The sequence below is a fragment of the Amblyomma mixtum genome, chromosome 5, assembly GCF_055824585.1.
Source record: "Amblyomma mixtum isolate Tamu chromosome 5, ASM5582458v1, whole genome shotgun sequence".
Taxonomy (NCBI): domain Eukaryota; kingdom Metazoa; phylum Arthropoda; class Arachnida; order Ixodida; family Ixodidae; genus Amblyomma; species Amblyomma mixtum.
Window position 1 is genome coordinate 152,034,146 of NC_143016.1, and position 22,997 is coordinate 152,057,142.

Below are 22,997 nucleotides of genomic sequence, written 5' to 3' on the forward strand. Positions count from 1 at the left end.
ATAAGCAAGCACCTCGCGGATCGCCTCAGCAAGGTAAAGACAGCCTGGGATGGACCTCAAATTCGTACTGCTGGCGGTCACCTCATGACGCCTGTCGGAAGATGCACTGCTCGAGTCACCATTGCCAATTCTGCTTTTGTTGGCACTTTTGTTGTTCTGCCGCACTGCTGCAAAGACCTGATTCTCGGAATGGACTTCTTGCGTGAGCATGGTGCTATCATAAACCTTCCTGATCGTCTGGTAACATTTTCGACCCCTGGAACGATTCCAGCCGACACCGAACCACGCAGAGTGGCCCTGCGCATAATCGACGCCGATGTGACCGTCCCTCCGCGATCCTGTGCCCTCGTTACCGTCATTTGTGACGACCTGTGCAGTGCTGACGGCGTAGCAGAACAGAACACTGCGCTTATGCTCTCCCATGGGGTCTGCATCGCCAGAGGTATCGTCACGCTACGGAACGGCCTAGCAGATGTCCTTCTAACGAATTTCGGGACCGAACGGCAACACATCGCCAAGGGCACTGCGGTCGCATACTTCGAGGGCATCGCCGAAATTAACGACTGCCTTGCCCTCCAGAGCGAAACGTCCAATTCTTGCACACCTCAGCTGATCCTCGACGTGAACCCAGGCTTAACCCCAGCCGATAGGGAGAGCCTAGTCGGCCTACTGCATCAGTTCCAAGACTGTTTCTCGTCTACGTCGGCAGTCAAACAGACGCCTCTCGCTAAGCACCGCATCATTACGGACTGCAGTACCCGACCAATTCGGCAAAACCCATACCGTGTCTCACTGCGGGAGCGTGAAGCCATAGCTGAACAAGTCAAAGAGATGCTGCAGGATGGTGTTATTCAGCCGTCGAGGAGCCCGTGGGCTTCGCCTGTGGTTTTGGTTAAGAAGAAGGATGGTAGTCTGCGATTTTGCGTTGACTACCGGAAGCTTAACCAGGTTACCAAGAAAGACGTCTACCCGTTACCACGCATTGACGACTCTCTTGACCGGTTGCGGCACGCGCGCTACTTTTCTTCGCTGGACTTAAAAAGTGGTTACTGGCAGATCGAAGTTGACGAGCGGGATCGCGAGAAGACAGCGTTCGTGACGCCGGATGGCCTTTATGAGTTCAAGGTCCTTCCTTTCGGTTTGTGTTCAGCTCCAGCAACATTTCAGAGAATGATGGACGCTGTTTTGTCGGGCCTGAAATGGCAGACGTGCTTGGTATACCTGGACGACGTTGTTGTATTTTCGCCAACGTTCGAAGAACACCTCCAGCGCCTCTTGACCGTGCTACAGGCTATACGATCTGCCGGCCTGACGTTGAAGCCCGAGAAATGCCACTTTGGTTATGAGGAGCTCCTTTTCCTGGGCCATGTCGTCAGCCATCGTGGAGTCCGGCCGGATCCTGCTAAAACAGCTGCCGTCGCCAACTTTCCCACTCCTTCGGACAAGAAAACGGTCCGGCGTTTTTTGGGCCTTTGCGCGTATTACCGGCGGTTCATTGCCAACTTTTCCCGACTTGCTGCACCGTTGACGCATCTTACAAGAGAGGACGTCCCATTCACGTGGACAGAACAGCAGCAGCAGGCATTTGATGAATTACGGCGACGCTTGCAAACCACGCCTGTCCTTGGTCATTTCGATTCTCGTGCGGAGACTCTCGTCCACACAGATGCCAGCAACGTGGGTATCGGTGCTGTACTCGTCCAGTGGCAGGACGGCGCTGAGCGCGTAATAGCATACGCCAGCCGCACTCTGTCTCGTGCCGAATCTAATTATTCCACGACCGAAAAAGAATGCCTTGCCGTGGTATGGGCTGTGACAAAATTTCGACCTTACCTGTACGGCCGGCATTTTCAAGTTGTAACCGACCACCACTCTCTTTGCTGGTTGACGAACTTACGGGATCCCTCTGGCCGCCTTGCGCGTTGGAGCTTACGCCTTCAGGAGTTTGACATGTCCATCGTTTATAAATCAGGGCGCCAGCACAACGATGCCGACTGCTTGTCCAGATATCCAGTCGAGGCTGCGCGCGACGACGACGAACCAGACTTTCCTCTCATCGCAGCCGTAGACGCAGCGACTATTTCCAGTCAGCAACGTGAGGACCCGGCGCTGAAACCTCTCATCGACTTCCTGGAAGCCCGTACCGAGGAGGTTCCCCAGCCCTTCGCAAGAACCCAGTCCTCCTTTTGTCTGCGCAACAACGTGCTGTACAAAGCCAACTTTTCTCCAACCGGAAGCGACTACCTCCTCGTCGTTCCAGCGAATCTTCGTGAAGAAATCTTGCAGGCGTGTCACGACGAGCCCACCGCAGGTCACCTCGGCTACGCCCGCACTCTGGCTCGGATCAAAAAGAGCTATTACTGGCCTAAGCTTGCGGCGACTGTACGACACTATGTGCGCACGTGCCGTAATTGTCAACGACGAAAAACACCCCCTGTCAAGCCAGCTGGACTTTTACATCCCGTTCAAGTGCCCAGACTCCCGTTTGAGCAAGTTGGCATGGACCTTCTCGGCCCTTTTCCAACTTCATCTTCGGGAAACCGGTGGATTATCGTCGCTACTGACTACCTTACGCGCTACGCTGAAACCAAGGCCCTCCAGCGCGGCACAGCAGCCGAGGCTGCGAAATTTTTCGTGGAACGCATCGTCCTCCGGCATGGCGCTCCAGCACTAATTATCACGGATAGAGGCACCGCTTTCACTGCCAAACTCTTGGAATCCCTCATGCGGCTGAGTGGCACTACTCACAGGAAAACAACCGCCTACCATCCCCAGACGAATGGCCTGACCGAGCGCCTCAACAAAACTCTCGTCGACATGCTGTCCATGTATGTTGACGTTGAGCATCGATCTTGGGACAATATCCTGCCATATATTACTTTCGCGTATAACACGGCTCAACAGGAAACCACGCGGAGGACGCCCTTCTGTCTGTTGTACGGCCGCGAAGTGTCGACAATGTTGGAAGCAATGCTTCCCCATGATGGCCGCGACCCCGACGTTGGCGCCGAGGAGTTCACGCTTCGCGCAGAAGAAGCTCGACAACTTGCAAGAGTGCGCATCCTGAACCAACAAGACCGTGACGCCCGACGTTACAACCGCCGCCACAGACTGATGACGTTCGCCCCGGACGACAAAGTGTGGGTATGGACCCCCATTCGACGCCGTGGCCTTTCCGAAAAACTGCTCAAGCAGTATTTCGGCCCCTACCGAGTTCTCCGTCAGCTAAGCGACGTAACCTATGAAGTCCTCCCTGATGGGGCTTCCCGGACTACTCGCCGTCAGCAGAGACCAGAGATTGTTCATGTAGTGCGGATGAAGCCCTATTTTTCGCGAGACATTCAGTGACTAAGTGCTGTGCGTTACTCTGTTGTTTTTTTGCTTCTTTCTCCCTATTTTCTTGTTAAAGCATCGGGCCGATGCTCTTTCCGAGAGGGAGGGTAATGCCGCGTCTACAACAATAGCCGCTCGGCGGCTGTTCGGCACGCAGCTCGTGCGCCACGCGGTTCGCTGCTGAAGAAGACGAAGCTCGACGTTCCATCCTGGCCGTCTCGGTGCGCGCTGGCATCATCTCGGTGTTGGCGTTCCTCTGCCGTCTGGACGCGGCGCTACCTGTACCAACTGCTACGTGACAATATGCCTTTTCTAAATAAAAAAAGACGCTAAGACATTGTTGCTTGTGTATAAAAGCTTGTCTGACTGTATTTTCGAGACGGACTAGGTGGTCTGTAGTGCAGCATCCCTTTTTAAATCCACACTGATGGATATCAAGAAGTTCACCAGATTGAAGAACAAAGGCTAGTCTTATATTTAGGACACTTTCGAGGGATTTGGCAAGGCAACTGGTCAGGGCTATGGGTCTATAACTGCTAGGAGAAGTTGGGGGTTTACTAGGCTTAAGAAGCGGTACAATAATAGCTTTCTTCCAGGCTTCCGGTATTTTCCCAGATATGAAAATTGTGTTAAAGAATCTTAACAGTGCGTCCACGGCTGGCTCGGAAAGATGTGCAAGCATTTCATAATGTATTTCGTCGGGTCCTGGAGCAGTTTTTTTTCCGGCAGACAGCACTCTGTTGAATTCTTGGAGGGTAATTAGACTATTGTATTTTTCATTTGCGCCTCCACTTGTTGGGAGCCTCTGTTTTTCAGCTGTGTTTTTGTATTTTAAAAAAGACTGTGTATAGTGAGATGAACTTGAAACTGCAGCGAAATGTTCCCCTAATATGTCTGCCTGTTCCTCTATGCTTGTTTGTGTGCCGGGTGTTGTTAAAAAAGGAATTGTGAATGGTGAAAAGGTTCCATTTAATTTTCGAACCTGCTCCCACATTTCTTTCGATGGGATCTGACTGTTGATAGATGAAACATAATTCTGCCATGAAGCTTTCTCGGCACTGCGACGGACGTACCGAGCTTTAGCTTTTGCCTTTTTAAAATTCAAGAGATTCTCATAGGTCGGATGCCTACGGAATTTACCCCAAGCTCTATTTTGTTGTTTTTTAGCCTCCTTTTTGTCCACCATACTTTACGGTTTTGTCGCGCTACTCCTGACGACTGAGGAATAGCTGTTAGTGCGGCAGTTATGATACAATTAGTGAACTTTTCATTTATTTGGTCGATGGTGAGATTTTCTAAAAGTATAATTTCTAAATTTGCTTTTGCTCTAAAAAGTGACCAGTCGGCGAGGTGAAGCTTCCAGCGCCGTGGCCTTGTGGGGATTACTTCCGGTGGGGATGTTAAAGTGATTAGTACAGGGAGGTGATCGCTGCCATATGGGTTGTCAATGACGTCCCAGTTAAAATCGTTAAAAACAGAAGGTGAACTAAAAGACAAATCTAAACAGGTCATTTTCCCTGAGGCAGGGGAGCAGTATGTGGCTTTTTCTGTATTTAAAAGGCATACACTATTTGTGAGGATAAAATCTTCGATTATTTGACCCCTAGAGTCACAGCGCTCACTTCCCCAAAAAGGGAAGTGAGCGTTAAAATCCCCGACTACTAGATATGGTTCTGGAAGTTCATCAATGAGGCCTTGTAGATCGTGGACTGTTAGTGTGAGATGTGGAGGAATATATACAGAGCAGATTGTAATTGTTTTGTAGCTGACAATGCTGACTGCAACTGCCTCAAGTTTTGTTTTCAATCTGATCTCTTGAGCAGGGACGCCGCTTTGTATAACAATCGCGACGCCTACCGAGAGTCTATTTGCTTGCTCACGATCGCGTCTAAAAGTTTTATAATGCTTCAGGATGTTCATATGTTGCGGACCTAGATTGGTTCCCTGGAGACATAAGGCTACGGGTGACATTGACCCTAAAATATTTTTTTATGTCATCGTAATTTCTCAATATTCCTCGGCAGTTCCACTGAACTAGAAAAGCCATGTTTACGTTTGGGGTATGAACGATTGGGGGTTTACTTATGTTCTGGGGCCGTTATGGTGGCCCTGCCTTTTTTCCGCTCAAGAGAGCTGTTCCGCCGCTGCAAAGCGGGCGGATCGAAAGTTACCTCCATCACCTCACTGGAGGTGCTGGAAGACCGCGGGGAAGCCGCGGATGTATTGGTGTCAGGCCTCCCCCGACGGGGGGAAGTCCTGCGGGATGCTGACCCATGGGCCGGCACTCCCTGGCTTGGAGTTTGCAGAGCAGCTTTCGCTGTCCCTGCCTGGGGCGTGGGTGGCCCTGCTACAGGCGCAGTAGAACTGGCCGCGGCAGGTGCCGGAGCGCTGTGTGGTGCTACGCCCCCGCGCACCACATCAGCGAAGTTTGGTTTCGCTGTGAAGGAGAATGTGTTGTTAAGTGCAAAACGCCTTCTGGCTTCTTTGAATGAAATGCTTTCTTTGTTCTTAATGGTGATGATTTCTTTCTCCTTTTTCCAGGACGGACACGCCCTGGAGTATGCAGCGTGGTCGCCTTCGCAGTTTGCGCAGCGTAGTGCTGCGTCGCATTCCTCAGACTGGTGGTCCTTTGATGCGCATTTCGCGCAGGTTTTGCGGCCGCGGCAGCTCTGTGAGCCATGGCCAAACTTCTGGCAATTAAAACAGCGACGGGGATTGGGTATGTAGTGCCTTGCGTTGACTTTCAGGTATCCTACTTCGATTGTTTCGGGCAAGCTGCTGGTGTGAAATGTGAGGACCATGTGTTTGGTGTCTATTTCCTTGTTATCCTTGCGGATTTTGATCCTGTGGACGTCTATTACATTTTGTTCGGATAGTCCTTCAAGCATTTCAGTTTCTGTTAGGTGGATAAAGTCAGCTTCTGAGATAACGCCTTTGACTGAGTTGAGGGATCGGTGGGGAGTCACGGAGACAGAGATGTCCCCTATGGAATCGATGTTTGCAAGTTTCGAGCACTGGATGCTCTCGCGTAGTTCGAGGAGTAGGTCGCCGCTTGACATTTTGGATACCTTGTAGCCAGGCCCTAAGGTATCTGTTAGGCATTTGGTAACAAGAAATGGGGATATGATTCGGGCTTGCTTTTGTTCACAGTTACTGTGTATAACATGAAACTTAGTGAAAGTTGGTTTCGTTTTCATGAAAAAGTCTGATGCTTCGTTCCGCCCTCTTTTGAGAGAGCTATCGTGTTTGGAAAGGGGGGGAGCCATAAAAAATTGATGTTTTTCGGTCATGGTGCCAGCCACCCACCATGGAGTCCAACAAGGGGACGCGACAGGAACTTGAAATAAAGTCCTGCCCACGCCAGCTGTACACCTTAACTATAACCTAATATGACTCAACTCAGGGTAGTTAGTCACACACGGTTAACCCTCGCCGCCAGGAAAAAGAGGAAAAAACAAAGAAGGGAGGAGGATACAGGAAAGTTGTAAGAAAGGAGATAGGAAAGTGAAAGATGAGAGGAGAACAGGAAAAGGCGACTGCCGATTTTCCCCGGTCGGGTCAGGCCGGAGGTGCCGTCTACAGGAAGCTGGGGCCAAAGTGGTGTGTTGCCTCCGCCGAGGGGCCTTAAAGGGGTTGTGAAAAGAAAATGAAGCTGCCCGGTTGTAATTTTCATTGCTTCAATAAACATTGGAGATGCCAATTCCGAAATATTTCGGCGCAATATTGAGTCTGCATTTAATAAAGCCCGTTAGAAATAGTTGCCTTTTCGACCTCATAAAACGACCATGCGGCGCCATCGTCAGAAATAAGCACTATTCAACTACGTCATTTTAAGACGCTTAGAAACTTAGATTCATCTCAGTTTCAATTATACCAAAATAATAGGTTTGTATTAAAGTCAGAAAGTAAAAAAAAGGCGTGGCAATTATTTGCACACGCAATTGTACTCAGTAAGATACAGCACGTGATCGTCAATAGGTCATTGGCCTGAGATCGGTTTCGGTTTCGCTTCTCCGTCCTGCGTGGGGTCTTTTCGTTTACATGAACCCAACAACGCCAGATTCAGTCAAGGGATCGAGTAAAGCAAGGTCAACTAAACTCGACGCCTCTCCATTTGTATGAGCTAGATACGAATGTGTCAACTCTCATGGCCCGTCCTGCGAGGTGCGCACCTAGTAAACTGGCTCCCGCTTCGGTCCTCCCCTGCAAAAAAATGCTTTCGGAAACCTGTGTGTGAATGTTTATGCGTTATTTACGGAGGGGGCTGCTTTTCAACCCACCCCTTGGGTGGAGTTGAGAGGTCGAGTCCAGTCCGACCCGACTTCCGGCGTTTACATGAACTATAGTAACCGGACCTCCGGTAGCTCGCAACAGCACGCCGCTCTTTCTTTGTTGTGGCAGCGCTACGCTGTGGTTTTCACCGTGTTCTCCGCGTTTGGGTGCACGCCATGCCAACCGTGTGCGTTGTGAGACAGTGTCGCACGACTTACCGGAGTGGAAATGTTAGATTCCACAAGCTGCCCGATGACCCGCAGCGAAGAGCCGTGTGGCTTCGAGCAATTAGCCGCGATGGTCCAAAGGGTATGGTCAGTCAGACCGGGTTCGTGTGCTCCGAGCACTTTCTACCGGGCGACTATGAAACGAACCTGGACGTCCTCCGAAGCCTCGGTATGGACATGAAGAGCGCTCGCCTCAAGCGAGGCGCCGTACCGACGCAAAACCTCTGTCCCGACGCACCGCCAAAAAAGCGGAGAACGTCCGAGGTAAGTACGCGTGATGAAAATTATCAGTTGTGTTACAGTTTATTGTCATTTCTTTCGGTTGCTAACAGCTTTATTTTTTTTAGGACACACCCGAACCGCAGGATATGGAAGTTGTCATGGCAGCAGAAGAGGCGCAAATTTCGCCTCGAATGCTTGACAGCTCCACACAAACATCAAGGAATACCTGCACTGTTGCCTGCCAGACCGACGGCGTTGATGTGCAAACACAATGTAAGATTTTCCTCGCAGCAGCGGTGTGTTCGTTTTCTTCCCACATTCCACAAGAATAAATTGTGTTGCAATAATTTTGCCGGGTCTTAGGAAGGGGGAAAGGGAATTAAGGAGCACCACTTGGTTCATTATCCAGTGGTATCACTGAATGCTAGAGAAATTCTGGAGGAGGCATTCGTGTTGTGTCAGTTCCAATCTGGGGAAGTGCTGAGAAGGTGTGTATAAATCACTGTTTGGTCCTCCAAAGAAGACTCACGTATTTTACACGCAGGTAGCGATTGTGTAGCTGATATTGTTTGGTAGTAGCTCTTAATGAGGTGTCCATGACTATGCGATATCAACATTGCATAAACAAAGAGCACTGGCACAGCACGAGTTTCATTTTCTTCATTATTTTTCAGATACACAGGTGAACCTCCACATTTCCCTGAGAAAGGATATGCATGTGCAGACAGATGCCTGTCAGTCCACCGGCACATACTACGAAGCTGGCACCACTACAAGTGCTGCTCCAGCCTACACAGGACCACCCCTTTCTTCTCCTCTGCCACGTTCTCCCTCCCAAACAGTCTCCTCACTACCAACTGATGGTCGAGCACCGTCTCCCATCCCATTCGCTCCACGACTCTCATCCAGCCCAATACAATCGGATGCCTCAGACTGTGAAGAAGAGGATAACACTCGGCAGAGCTCGGAGTTTTTCCCATCACTTAACGAGACCTTCCTCGGGTAATAATACGACTTTATGTGCACCCCTTTAGCATGTGCATTGCATGTCATTTTATTATGGCGGCATGACTAAAAATCAGATCAGTCATTTAGGCGATGGAAGAGCACCATAATGATGTCCTCCCCTTTCTTGGGTAGGGGCAGGCATGAGTATCATATTGTCTGCACTCGCACAATTGCATTGCGGTGATGCACATGTCCTCTCAGCAGCTGGCCAACCTCACACTGTATGAATATTCATAAAGCAGATCTTGATCCATCGAAATGTTTTTACAATATTCAGTGGCACAAGGAGCTGCTCATGCAGCATCAATGAGACAAAAAATCTTGGAGCTTTGCAAATCTGAAATTACTTACAAGCAAAAAAATGCACAGCATGCAAAAATGTGCACTAGAACACTCAAGACATAGTGTCAGTGTGGGCTGCCGTTACATTTACTGCTCTTTATTCCTGTTAAATTCTAGCCTCCAGTTATCCCAGCAGCATAAGACATGACAATTTAACCGTTAAAACTCACTTCATATTGTTTCAGACTTGACTCCAGCACTGAAGAAGTCCCCCCTCAGGATGAAAGAAAATTCATAATATTTGAAAGTTGTCTATCCGAACTATTTCAAGTGTGCCGCAAGTGCTTTGCCGCTTGCAAAAGTGCGAGTCGTGTGTCCGGCACCTGGCTTGAAATACAGACACTTTGTGCAAACAACCACACCCTAACATGGACAAGCCAACCCATGATAAACGGCAAAGCAGCAGGCAATGTGCTGATGTCAGCAGCTATGTTGTTTGCTGGCACCAGCCCCACATCAGTGCTCCGAATGTTCAAGTACGCAAACGTGCAGGTGTTCACGCCACGAACATTTTATAACTACCAGCGAGGCTACCTACTTCCTGCAATCGACAAGGTAGGAGAAAGGTTGTGCATTGTCAAACGAAGAATTACTAAACCAATATCTCGGGGCCCACATACATAAAAGGTCCATGAAATGATTTTCTGATGACAGCTAGACTGACCTCAAAGGATCTTGAATTTCCATAAGACGCAGCAATAATTTTTAATCCGAAAAGAGGTTCTGAAAAAAGTTCTCAAAATCGTTTCATGGCACCTGTTCAAGAAAGAAGCAAACGGGCAGTGCATTAGTGTTCTGCGTTTGATATGGTGTTTAAAAGCTGCACCTCTGTTATACCAGATCTGGCAACAGCAACAGGAAGAGCTGTTTCAGCAGTTGGAGGGCTGCACTGTGGACCTGGCTGGCGATGGACGCTGCGATTCCCCAGGGTTTTCGGCAAAATTTTTGACTTACTCTGTACATGTCGCCCAGCTCAACAAAATTCTTCACTTCGAGCAAGTGCAAGTTGGGGAGGTAGGTTAGAGCTTTTTAATAAAGTGGCTTTGTGATGTAACTTAGCTTTTTTTTCTCACAAGTGTGCAGATGTCAAATCGAGCACCTCCATGGAAAAGCATGCATTTGTGAAGAGCCTCAAAATGGTGAAGGAGCGGGGGCTCAAGGTGAAGTCGGTGACAACTGACCGGCATGCCCAAGTCACCAAGTACATGCGGACACAGGAGCCCACCATCCAGCACTACTTTGACTGTTGGCACATTTCAAAAGGTAGCACTGAATGAAAATATCTGATGCTCATTACCACACTTCACAGATAACACTGCTTCCTCAATGATGTGCACAATGCGGTGAAATTTTAGACTAAACTTCACTGGATCATGCAGACTTAATACAAGGGGCCGGACAGCAAAATTGTAACAAATAGTGAAGCAGTGGGAAAAGTTGCTGAAATGTAAGCGGCACAAAAATGGGGGAAGGTTTTATCTGTTCGCTTTTCTTTCTGGCTGTTCTTGATGTGAATGATGACGAGGGTAGGGCCCACCATGCCTGCAGACATTGCAGATAGGCACTGTGGTTCGAAACCAGATTCCCTGCGTTCTGCAGGTGAGGGGAGAGAAAGCGGGCGTTTCGGGGTGCAAGCTCAAAAGCCAGATTAGCATATTATGAAGGCTTAATTCTCATTAATAAACTATTACACCTCCTTTCCAGGCATCAAGAAGAAGCTGGCCGCGCATGCAAAAAGAGCTGGATGTAGTCGGCTAGAACTGTGGATCCAGCCAGCCAGCAATCACCTATATTGGTGTGCAGCCCTCAACGGTGGCAACGTCGAGCTCCTAACCGACATGTGGAAGAGCATGGAGCGGCATGCTGCAAATATGCACACAGGACACCCAGGGCTCTACACACATTGTGCGCATGAAGACCTTGGAGAGAGGCAATGGCTAGTTCCTGGTGAGTAATGTAACTATTTGAAAGCAAGATATGCATTCTGCAGAACCCTGAATTTACTTCCTGCATATTTATTTGCTTTCCAAGTTGGAATCAAGTCCTTGTGATGAAGCATGGCTTGCGAAATGTTGAAATTGCAAAGCTTTGTCAAAGAGCCAAGCTGCTGGTATCCAGCTAGTTGCCAACCTTTCCCAAGAAACTGTTTGTTGTTGTCAGAATATAAGAGTTGCTTATTCACGATTTTAAAAACATATCACAGTACTCCTTAATGCCATTTGGAGAAGGCTTTTCTGGGAAATTGCTTTCTCAACGCAGGGACAACTGCACACAAGAAGTTTGTAGAAGTTGTGAAGTCACCTCGTCTCCTCAAAGACATCAGGCAACTGGCCCCTTGCACACACACCTTCAGCTTGGAGGCCTTCCACAGCGTACTCATAGGCTTCGCACCGAAGTCTGTATGCTTCTCACCTGATGGCATGCGTGCAAGGTAAATAGTGAATGAGATCAGGCGAAAATTTATACATGATGAGCTGCTTGAATTGCTTGTCTGGTTTTTCAGAACACAACTGGCAATACTGCATTTTAATGAGAATGCTAGCAATGGACAGGCCACCACAGCTGAAGGACTGTCCCGATGGAAAATAAAGCACCCAAAAGCAAGGAAAGGCACAGCCGTTGCTTGTCCCGTGAAAGCAGAGCCTACATATGGTGAGTAGTTTATTTAGCATTACAAAAACAATGTGTTGTAATCTCTTTAAGGTCAGAGATCTGAGGGATACAAAACACAATTTGGGCTATGAAAAAGAAAATCAGAAATAACTTGAGTATAACTTGTAATATCGGCAACAAATTATTTTGTTTCCTTTATCAGTCTATACGCTCCAAAGCAATGTGAAACTGATGTGAATAAGCACAGTGTGCCTCAGGATATCCATTGCATCTGGGCATGACCGCTCTAAGCCACATGGGTGTGTCAGCGCAATGCAATATTGCAGGTGGATGTAACCTAAGACCAGACAACCCCAATGACGCCAACCGTGAAAATAGCCATTGGCCATGCTACTATGTGCGGTACATATCTATATTAGAATTTTACTACAATCTTTCACATGTGCACCAGCACCTCTCAATTTTTGTGTTTAGAAAATAGGTTTCACCAGCATTTTGGTGGCATATTCAACCCAGCTATCAAAATATTCAAATTCGTCTGCAAGTTCTATTGTGGACATTTCCATGGAAACTAAAGCTATAGGTGTGTATGGTCATCAACAAAGGCGTACTTGCTATACCTCTTTAGTATGCTCTGTTCTATGACTGGTTATAGTCACAAATGTTTGCAATGATAATGCTCATATTATATGCACGCCTATTGTTTTCCAGATTATGTTGGCCTGCTTCTGAAGGAGACAATCCGCTGCTGTGAAGAGTGGTCATCCTTCAAGGAAGCTTTTGCGGCAAACCTTTCGACTGCTCCACCCCCCATGAGTCACTCTTTCCCGAGGCCATCTAAGGATGAACTCGTGGCAGCCCGAAGATCTAGGTTTGCCAACAGCAAGGAGTGAGCACCACTGAGGAATGTGATCCGCATTTATTGAACGAGGCCTGGTAGCCACGGCTGGTGCGCCGGCGGAGCGGGTGGTTGACGCTGCTGGCCAGGTCGGCTGCTGAATGTGTTTTCTGCGCGAGCCAGAGTGAAGTTAGCGGTGCTGTACATTGTTTTCTGCATTCAGTTCGCGTTAGTTGAATGCCCATTACGTTCTTTCTCTTGTGACCTCCGCACAACTGCAGAGTAGGGGGTGAGTCGCACTCGCTACCCATCGGGATAAGGGGGCGCCGGATAGCGGAGGATTACGGGAAAGGCCAAACTCCCTCCAGGGACGGAGACATTAGGTCGCATCCTGTTGTGCACGTGCTTGCGGCGAGGCGGATCTGCGTCACAGTGCGTGGCTTTTGTCCCATGTCTGCAGCAGCGTGCATTGACAGCTTGAAGTGCGGTCAACCGGATATTGCCACACTAGCTGCACGCATGAGGAGTGACGATGCGGAACAGATGGGTTGAATTGACTTTCCTTGAACTTGGGTCAACCGGACATCAAGTGCCAGGTTGCGCTCCAAGCTTCAACTTCATCATCGCCACTGGCGATACCAGTACTGCTACAGGTGCTCCCCCCCATAGCACGGTGCACGATAAGGGAACAAAATGAAGATAGTTATGTACACAGCTCGTGGCGGTCCTGGAAATAGTAGAGCACAAAATGTCCAGGGAGAGGCAAAAGTTGGGGATCCAGGTGGGGACGCCGGCGTTGCGTTCAGGCCTCAGGAGGGCGGACAAGGGCAGTGGCCGAGCAATGGCCACGGGGCAGTAGGACGAAATCAGAATGGGGGTGTCCCCGTAGGCAGGGGTGAAGGACGCACTGCTCACGAAGAAAATGGTGCACTGGGTGGTGGCAAAGAATCACTGCTGAAAACCGAAGAGTCTGAGTGGCAGCAGATGCTCGGAGGCTGAAAGTAGACACTGTCGAGCGCGAAAGGTGCAGGTGAAAGTGGCAGCGTTGAGCTGGATGGTGGCACAGAGCACGTGTGATGAGACAGAGCACGGATGATGATGTGGAAGCCTCTGGGCATGCAGGAGGCTAGAGTGCGGAACTGTGCAACTGCTCCCGCTGGGGTGTCCAAGCGCAGGAAAGGCGGATGTGGGTCCAAGGGCGAAGGCATGCTGGGTGTCAAGTTCAGAAGAGGGCGGCGCAGGAGCGGGTGTATTGAAATTTGCAACACTAGTGGTTGGGACAACTGAAGTGAACACAGCACCCCTGGCATAGTCCAGGCGACGGTGCCTGCCAAAGGCATGACTAGCGCCCAGGTATTTGGAGGTGTGGGATGAAACTGTAGAGTTGGGGACTACGAGGTTGTGCACTGAGCGTGGGGCTTCCCTAGAGGCATTGGTAGAGGAGGTGCTTGAAGCGGTCTGTGGAGCAGACCTGGCAAGAACGGTGGTCCAGGAGGAGGCAGCCGGCTGAGACTGTTGGCAAGAGACCGACGCTTGCACGCATCGCACTCGCCGAACCATGGGTGTGGGCTCATTAGGTGGTTGTGACGGTGAAGAAACAGGTGTTGGGTGGCGCTCCGATGTAGGAGGTGGCGGAGGGAAAAACCGAAGCAGCTCGGTTATGGAATTCGGCCATGGGTGGTGAGTCGTGTGGCGGTGCAGCTTCTGAGTCCGGAACAGGAGTGCACCAAGGCGGCAGGAGCTCCAAGCCAAAGTATGCCGTCAGGCCCTTCTTGAAGTCGGCATAAATGTTTGGACCAGGAGGTGGCAACTGAAGTCTAGCCAGGACACTGGGCAGGAGTTCGCGGCTGGTGTGCTGATAGCAAAGCTGGCTGGACACTTGGTTGACGTGAAAGTGCGGGTACAGCAGCGCCAGCCACAAGACAGGATTCCTGGCATAGAAGCTAGGCAGGCCGGGCAGCCAGGGAAGGAAGGAGCACTAACACAGCTGGTGGAGCCGTCCAGATACGGTGGGAGGGGTGCACATGGTGGCGAGAAGAAGCTGCCGAAAGCCGGGTGCGAACAGCAGGCTTGCAGCTGCAAGGCCAAGCGGAGAGTAGGACGGGCAGGAGCGTAGGACTGGTGGGTGCGGCATTGTCTGTGCTGACGCTGTCGTCCCAGTCAACGGATGTGGAAGGTGACCCACATTTATTGAAGGAGGGCTGGTGAGCCAGCGGAGTGGGCGGCCGACACTGCTGGCCAGGCCGGTTGCTGAATGTGTTTTCTGCACGAGCCAGGTCACACTCCAAGCTTCATCTTCATCAGCGCCACTGGTGATGCCAGCACCGCTACACCACTGTCTAATACAGGTGTGTATTCCGTAATATTACCAAATCAGTGTTGAAGGAAAGGCCCATTACTTTCAATATTATTTATTGGTTAATTATATGTCCATCCTCAACCATGAATTTATGCAGGGCGTGTTGCCATGCTAGTTGGTTTTTATCTGACATCTTGGAATCACAGCGCTTGCAGACGAGGACACAGAGAGGGCACGCACAAGTGCACTGCTGTTTGCATGTCCTGTCTTTGTCCACATCTGCAAGTGCTACGATTGCACGATGTCTACCATGAAGCATGGCAGAGGTTGAACTGTCAGTCACACACTCAGCCAAAAAAATAAGGGTACTCTCCATCTGTCAAAAGCATAGGTTGGGACAGAGTGCAAAAATGCAATCATTCTGTCCTGACCTATGCCTTGTATGCAACATCAGCACATCGAAAAAAATAAGATAAAGATAACAACGTAGATGCAGATGAAACTTTATAGAAATATTCTTCAGAAATGGATGGATACAAATGGACAGCACAGCTACAGAAATGGATGGATGGAAGTCGCTAGTCCTAACGGTACATTACCCTCTTCAGCACTTGTTGAATTGCATAATACAGCTATGTGTGGTTAATATCGACACTTTTGTTCCCAGAAAAACTGTTTACAATGTGAGTGGTCTATAATAACGAATCAAAATCAAAACTGCACATTATATCCAATGAGCATGGTCACAGAAGACCAAAGACAAAATGCATCTGTTTTTCCTTTTGGTTCCTAAATAAGCTGTCAACAGTCTAGGCAGTGTTTTTCTATACTGCAAGGCAGAATGGAATGAGTAGAGATCAGTCCTTGAAAATTGCATCCTTATTGCAGGGTGTCCACGTTAACAAGGCATTAAGAGGGTTTCAAATTGGGCTAGTTGGTAGTTAACATGATCATAATGATTGTGCTTTTGAAAAAGACTTGGGACAACACAGGGACGACATTGCGTAACAGTGTTTGTGTCGTCCCGATGTTGCCCAAGACTTTTTTAAAAGCGCAATTATGTGTAACAAGATATGACCGTAACTTCACAAACATTACTTTACAAACGTCTACAACCCTTGTGCATACTGGAAACCAGTGTAACCTTCAGATGGAAACCTCTCTCTTATTTGATGTACAGCACAAGCAGGGAGGACCTTCCTGTGATGTCTGCCCAGGCGTCCCCAAAGCCAGTGTGCAAGCTGGCTGTAGCTGATGTAGCGGTACCTCCTGTTGACAAGAGAAAAACAAGTCACCATTTTTTTCAGCATAGCAAATTGAAAGTTCAGTTTCGGGCAAAGTTAATCATGTTACCAGTGTCTGTACAGTTAGTGCCAACGTCAATGTTTGCAAGCTGGACCATGTGATTCTCACCGTGTGTTCTTCCTGAGCAGCATGGTGAACTCTGAATTCTACTGCAACATTTTGAAGTTACTGAGAGAAAATGAGAGAAAAAAAATGCAACAGTGGCATAACCACAATTTCATGCAACGCTGAAACCATTTCTTTTTGGTGCCATGGTTCTCTATGTGCCAGCAAAGGCAAATGTTGCTAAACTATATATAATCATATCAAGCTGTGAGGACGGGAATGGGTTTATTTGCAAGGCCATAACGGGGATCGGGAACGTCTCGAAACGGTCAGCAGCGGGCCCCAAAGCTCAGTCTTGCGCCCATAGTGTTCGTCATCATCTCACTACACTGCAGCATGGCTTAACATTTCGCCCGGGTCAGTCGAAGCTCGTACTTGAGCAAGTTAGACAGCGTTGTGATGGCAGCAGTTTAGGCGGGTTATGTGAACGACCTTGGTTCTGCGGGAGCGGAAAATACCTGTGGTAACTGTGACAATTATGAAGTTGACAGCAATGAGGCAACCGAGAACAACAAAAGGGTCACAGTACTTCGAAAGGAATTTCTGATAGAGACCCCATCGATACAGTGGAGTCCAGAGCCAAATTAGTGACCTGGCTCGTGCATAACTGCAATGTGTCCACTGACCTAACAGCCCTTGGTGCGAACTTGTGTCCTGACTGTTCTTAGGCAAACTAGTCTTGGCACTTCCTCTGCATGGCAAAGGATCTACAAAACAGATGAATCTGGATGTTGAGAAAAGGGAAGAATTGTGTCCAGAAAGGTGCATGGGATACGGGTGTAAAGAAGAAAAAAGGGGAGCCTGGCGGCTGCATTTATGGACAACCTGTTTGTGAGAGTGTGGCTGATGCGCTCAGTCAGGCCATTCATTTGGCGACGGTAGGGTGTCGAATGACGACAGTCACAATGACAGCACCGTAGTAGCTCTTCCATGATGTCAGCAGTGAACTGGCACCCATGTCGCTGATTACGACTCAAGAAGCGCTGTGGAGAAGAATGACTGAGCGCAGTAAAAAGGATGGGATGTTTGGTGGACACGAGACCAGCTGTCTTCTAAATCGAGTCAAGTAGTCAAAGCACACAATAATCCAGCATATGCCCGTGGTAGACTTGGGAAGCAGATCAAGCAAGTCAACCCCAATCCTCTCAAAAGAAGAGTGAGGTAGTCTGACTGGTCGCAAGAAGCCGGCAGGAGAGGCAGTGCAATGCTTAAAGTGCTGCCACTGCAGCCAACCTGCAAAATACTGCTTAGTTGACTTGTAAAGTCTAGGCCAGTAAAGACGTTGAAACATTCTGTGAAATGTAAGAGAAGACCCTTGGTGACTGGAAGCAATATCGTCGTGCATGGCATGAAGGACAACACCAGAAACGTAGCTAGGGACGACCAATACTGGACATGCACCCCCAACTGAGTAGCTCATCTTAAAAAGCACGCCTTCCAATATGACAAACGGCGTAACAGATGAACACATACGGGCTTGATCGAACAATGGTTGAAAACTAGGATTGTTGTGCTGTTGGTGATGATAAGTCGCAAGCTCAGAAACTATGTGGAAAGGGGGTTATTGAAATCCTCTTTGCAACTTGCAGTATCTGGTAGAGGGAAGCAGGACAAACAGTCAGCATCACCATGGCAGCGACTTCTTTTATATGCCACAGTAAAGTCAAATTCCTGAAGGTGTAAGGCCCAGCGAGCAAGTCGACCTGAAGAATCGCGAGGCCAACAAGCTAACACAAAGAGTTATGGCCTGTAACAATATTGAAGTGATGTCTATGTGGATATGGTCAGAACTCTTGCACAGCAAAGGTGATAGCAAGACGCTTGGCTTCCGTCACGGTACAGGTGCCTTCAGATTTTGTCAAAGTGCGGCTTGCGCATGCGACTACATGCTGGGCGCCATTGTGGAATTAGATAAGCACCACGCCGATGGCGTTGACGTCAGTGTGGACTTCAGTCAGCACCGCCAGATCAAAGTAGCGTAAAACAGGTCCAGAAGTTAGCAAAAACTTTAGCTGCTGGAAGGCAAGACGCACATGCAGACGACCATACAAATGGGGCGTCTTTATGAACGAGAGAAGTTAGGGGTGAGCGAGCTGGGCGAAACTTTAAATGAAGCAACAGAAATAAAAGCAGAGGCCTGAAAAGCTACTAAGGTTTTTCAAAGAGCATGGTTGTGGGAACTGACACACGGTAGCTATCTTCTGCGGGTTTGGCCGGATACTGTCCTTGCTGACAAGAAGCCTGAGGACAAAGGTTTGCCGTTGACTAAAGTGGCATTTCTTGGAGTTCAAGACCAGACCAGCTATGCGATGCAGGCCAGCACCATATCCAGTTCTTCATTATGCTTGTGAAAGGTCTTTCCGTAAATCATCGCAGCACCGAGGTACCACATGCATACCTCCCACTTAAGCCCATGCAATATTGTGTCTATAAATTGCTCAAATGCAGGGGGGCATTGCATAACCCAACGGGCATAACATTACATGCACAAAGTCCATCAGGCATAACAAACGCAGTCTTCTTCCGGTCCGATGCATGCATGGGGATCTGCCAATACCCAAAGTGTAGGTCAACCGATGAGAAGTACGACACAGATTCAAGACAATCCATGCCATTATCAATACGCAGGAGGGGACAGATGTCCTTTCAGGAGTTATCCTTCTTTCGCACCAGTACAACAGGAGCAGCCCATTGACTCAATGACTCCTGGATGACACCTTTCTGTACCATATCTTGCATTTGCTCTTTCATAACCATTCATTCAGCCTGGAACACGCAACAGGGATCCTGTCTGATGGGTGGGGCGATACCAGCGTTGACCTGGAGTTGTGTGCGAGAAATTGGCAGCACAGGGGAAGTGGCCGGCTGAGCAAAATCAAGCGCCACTGCATACTAGGCAAGAACAGTCTGTAATGCATGCTCGGATGACAAAAGCGGCTGGCTCATCATGCAGTTGATACTAAGAAGTCTATGGCTCGACTGGAATGCTCGCACTTTGACACGGATCGGATAGTAAGAGTGTGGTAAGCATCAAATCAAGAGAGTTGAAGCCCTCACATTTGTGTGCAACTGCCATCTACAGCAACAATGGCCCGTGGCACGAGAACATTGTTTCACAGTATTGTGCACATCCGGCTCAACAAGCAAGTGCAAGGTGCGAGTGTAAATGTTGGAAGAATGAACAGGAATGAACATTGCTACCATGGTTGATAAGAGCACATAATAGGTGACACTAAAGGTTGCTGCACCCAGTTGCTGTGCAGGCCTTCTGAAGAATCTGTCTTTATTAAGTGAAGTGCTTCACAGATTTTGCATGGTGTGTTGGAAATTTCAAATGAAGGATGATAGCAGTCATAGAAAACAAGGCAAGCATAGTGGAATGTTTCTATTCTTTTGTGGTGTTCATCAATGAGAAATTATCAGGAATTATCAGTGTCACGCAGGAATGTGATTGAGTGGCGAGGGCAGAAGTTGTGAGAGAACCCTATTATGCTACCTGTGGCATCAAGATTGCCAGGGCCTCTTGTTAAGCTGCTGAGCAGAAAAGGGAGGGAAAGGGTCTTGTTATGTTGCAAGTCAACAGCCATCGAAACCAAGGCAAGCACATTTTTTTTTGTGTGGTGTTGGTTGGTTGGGTTACGGGGTTTAACGTCCTAAAGCGACTCAAGCTATGAGAGACGCCGTAGCGAAGGGCTCTAGACATTTCGGCCACCTGGGGTTCTTTGACGAGCACTGACATCGCACAGTACACGGGCCTCTAGAATTTCGCCTCCATCGAAATTCAGCCGTCACGGCTGGGATCGAACCCGCGTCCTCGAAATTAAGCAGCCGAGCGCCATAACCACTGGGCCACCGCGGCGGCTTTTTGTGTGTTGTTCATCAATGCAAAATTGTTAATCTAATTAAATAATTCAGTTTGGTTTTGTGATCCCACCTGTTCTTTCACTTTTGTCAGCCCTATGACTTTACAACTTTAGAGCACAAGAGACCTGGCGAGTGGGGCTGAGGAACAGCTGGGAGTTTCAAAGAGGAATGCCTTGCACCCCAAGAACATGCAAGATGTCATTGTCAATGCATTTCAGAGAGGTTAACTTTGCGACTGCTGAAGATGCGGATTTTATATACCATGTGGTGTGACAAGCATCCACACTTCAGTAGAGGTGATGATGGCTGCAATGAAGTCCATCAGCAAATGTTTTTTAATCGAAACAAATTATGTGTGGCACACTACAGCACATTATCACCTAATGTAAGTTGGCAAAAAAAGATAGTGAAGAGGGCAGTGCTGGGATGGTGGTTGTTCTGGCAGTGAGTGTGGATAGGTTACTTTGCTATATGAAATTGTACAGCCTGCTGCGAAATAAAGGAAGGTTTGTTTTGGACCAACCAATTTTACTGCAATTCTCACGATCCTTTCCATTGCAATGTGCTGCGCATGTTGAAGCTACATACCCAGCCAATAACACACAAATATGTCACAACTATGTGCATGATCTTCAACCCCATTTTCCAAGTTCACACATCCCAGAAGACACGTCTCATCTGCCTTTCTCGTTCACTCGAGAATATTTCTACCACCTGGGTAGTAAAACATCGTGCTCGTATGCGCTTATGAAAAAAGAAAAAAATAATACCACTGGTGTCGCGTTTGCACTAGCGTGCTGCGATGTATACTTACACTCCATGACACCTTGTGCAAACACAACATCGGCACTTTTACGCATTTTCCTAGAGCATGATGTAATTTCAGAAGTTACCGCTGAAGTTGAAGCCTTTATTGAGCACTGCCTTCCTCGATAGTAGTTTTGACTACAGCGCTTCGCATGTCCGAAAAGAGCAAAAACAGGCGGTCGTTTGTTCAAGCTGCGTCGCGCCCTCTGAGCATGGTTCTTACCTTGTGTTCTCTACGTGTAGCCCGTGGTCTAGGAGCATGTAGGCGGTCGCTTGTTCAAGCTGCGTCGCGCCCTCTGAGCATGGTTCTTACCTTGTGTCCTCTACGTGTAGCCCATGGTCTAGGAGCATGTGCAAAGCTACAGTTAGCACCACCTCGTCGAGGCACAGAGTGTGAAAATGCGGGTGCTCCGTAATGCATCCGGACGGCTGCTTCCTAGTTGCTGCCGGTATCTCGCGGCAGCAGGTGCTCTCCAGGACGGTCGGCATCGGCACGCACCGCCCGCAGGCGCACCTATTCGAATGCTTCGGTTAGCGATTGCACTCTCTCGCAAACTGCTCAACGTAAGCTACAAGACTCGGACGTACCAGTGCGCATTCCCGACACGACCGGGTTCGGGAGGCTCACGGTCGGGGCCTCCACAAGCAGAGGTTGTGTCGCGGGCTACAACTGCTGGTTGCCGGGCGCACGCTCCGTCTTCGCAGTCGCTGTCACCGCCGCCGCTGTCGTCCTCCGAAGACAGCCGATCTCGCACCCTCAAAGGTGTGTCGCCGTACGGCTCAAAGCCCAACAGGCGACTCTCTTCCAACAAGCGACGCTGCAGCTCGGGAAGATCGGCCATTTTTAAATTACCTAGCGTGTGTGCGTGACGTCATTTTGACGTCACATTTGAGTCCATATGATGCTCTCACCTCGGTCAACTATGGGTCAACAGGCTGCGCTAAGCCGCCATGTTGTATCAACGACAGAAGTCTCTGATTGGCTTCTTAAAATGACGTTTCTGTAGAGTTGAGGAGGTTGTGCGTTGGGAAACCGAAATCTATATTTTTGCGCTATTTACTCAACCCGGACGATGAAACGAATCAAGACATACTATGGAATGAAGGGTCAGAATCCCAAATACACACGTCGTTCAAAATTTTCAGAAAACGTTTCACGACCCCTTTAAGGGTCCAAACGCTCGGCATCGGCTCAACCACCAGGATCCCCTTTTCCCCGGACACGGCGTTGCCACGAACGGCTAAGCGCGGATGCTCGGGTCCGTGGTGACGCATTGTTCACCATCATCCCCCTGAGGGGATGTCCCTGCGGATGCTCGGGTTAACCCCGTGGTGTCGCCACTCACCAACGTCTGCATGCTGCAGACGCCTCCCTGCGGGGACTAGCTGGATGGGCTCCTCACGAGCCGCCTGGGGGAGCGAGGCGCCTGGCTCCACTGGGGGCCCTGCCGGCAGCGCCCTGCAAAGCTCCTCGGCCGCCGGGGACAGCAGGTTTGGGCGGCTGGACTGGAGGATGCGGAGGGCCGCCTCCTCCGGGCTGCCCCTCTGCAGTGGCGCAGCGGGGAAAGGTGCTACAGTCGCCGTTATGCCAGGTATGCAACGCACCAGCCTCATGGCGGAGCCGGTGCACGACAAGTGTGCCGCAGAGCGAGCACAGGCCGGCCCGCTCCTCGTCGTTGTACAAGCGGCCGATGGCTCCTGGACCGCCTGGGTTGCGGCTGCTCGGCGGCCGAAGCGCCGGCTGGGTGCTGAGGGGTGCCCT

At 49.4% G+C, this 22,997-nt stretch overlaps 2 protein-coding genes across 2 annotated transcripts; one reads left to right on the plus strand and one right to left on the minus strand.

The window, feature by feature from the left end:
• Window positions 1-7,688: 7,688 nt before the first annotated feature.
• LOC149344167 (uncharacterized) lies at window positions 7,689-12,919 on the plus strand. The gene is made up of 10 exons (XM_089546188.1): window positions 7,689-8,096; window positions 8,180-8,327; window positions 8,729-9,056; window positions 9,590-9,959; window positions 10,245-10,418; window positions 10,481-10,667; window positions 11,109-11,351; window positions 11,664-11,835; window positions 11,908-12,056; window positions 12,729-12,919. The coding sequence occupies exons 1-10, from the start codon at window positions 7,782-7,784 to the stop codon at window positions 12,908-12,910; spliced, it is 2,268 nt and encodes a 755-aa protein (XP_089402314.1). The 5' UTR covers window positions 7,689-7,781; the 3' UTR covers window positions 12,911-12,919.
• Window positions 12,920-13,126: 207 nt separating this feature from the next.
• On the minus strand, window positions 13,127-22,379 carry LOC149344168 (P2X purinoceptor 7-like). Its single transcript, XM_089546189.1, has 3 exons — window positions 21,824-22,379; window positions 21,549-21,749; window positions 13,127-16,423 (listed from the first exon to the last, which is right to left on the minus strand). The coding sequence occupies exons 1-3, from the start codon at window positions 22,075-22,077 to the stop codon at window positions 16,264-16,266; spliced, it is 615 nt and encodes a 204-aa protein (XP_089402315.1). The 5' UTR covers window positions 22,078-22,379; the 3' UTR covers window positions 13,127-16,263.
• Between the last annotated feature and the right edge of the window lie 618 nt (window positions 22,380-22,997).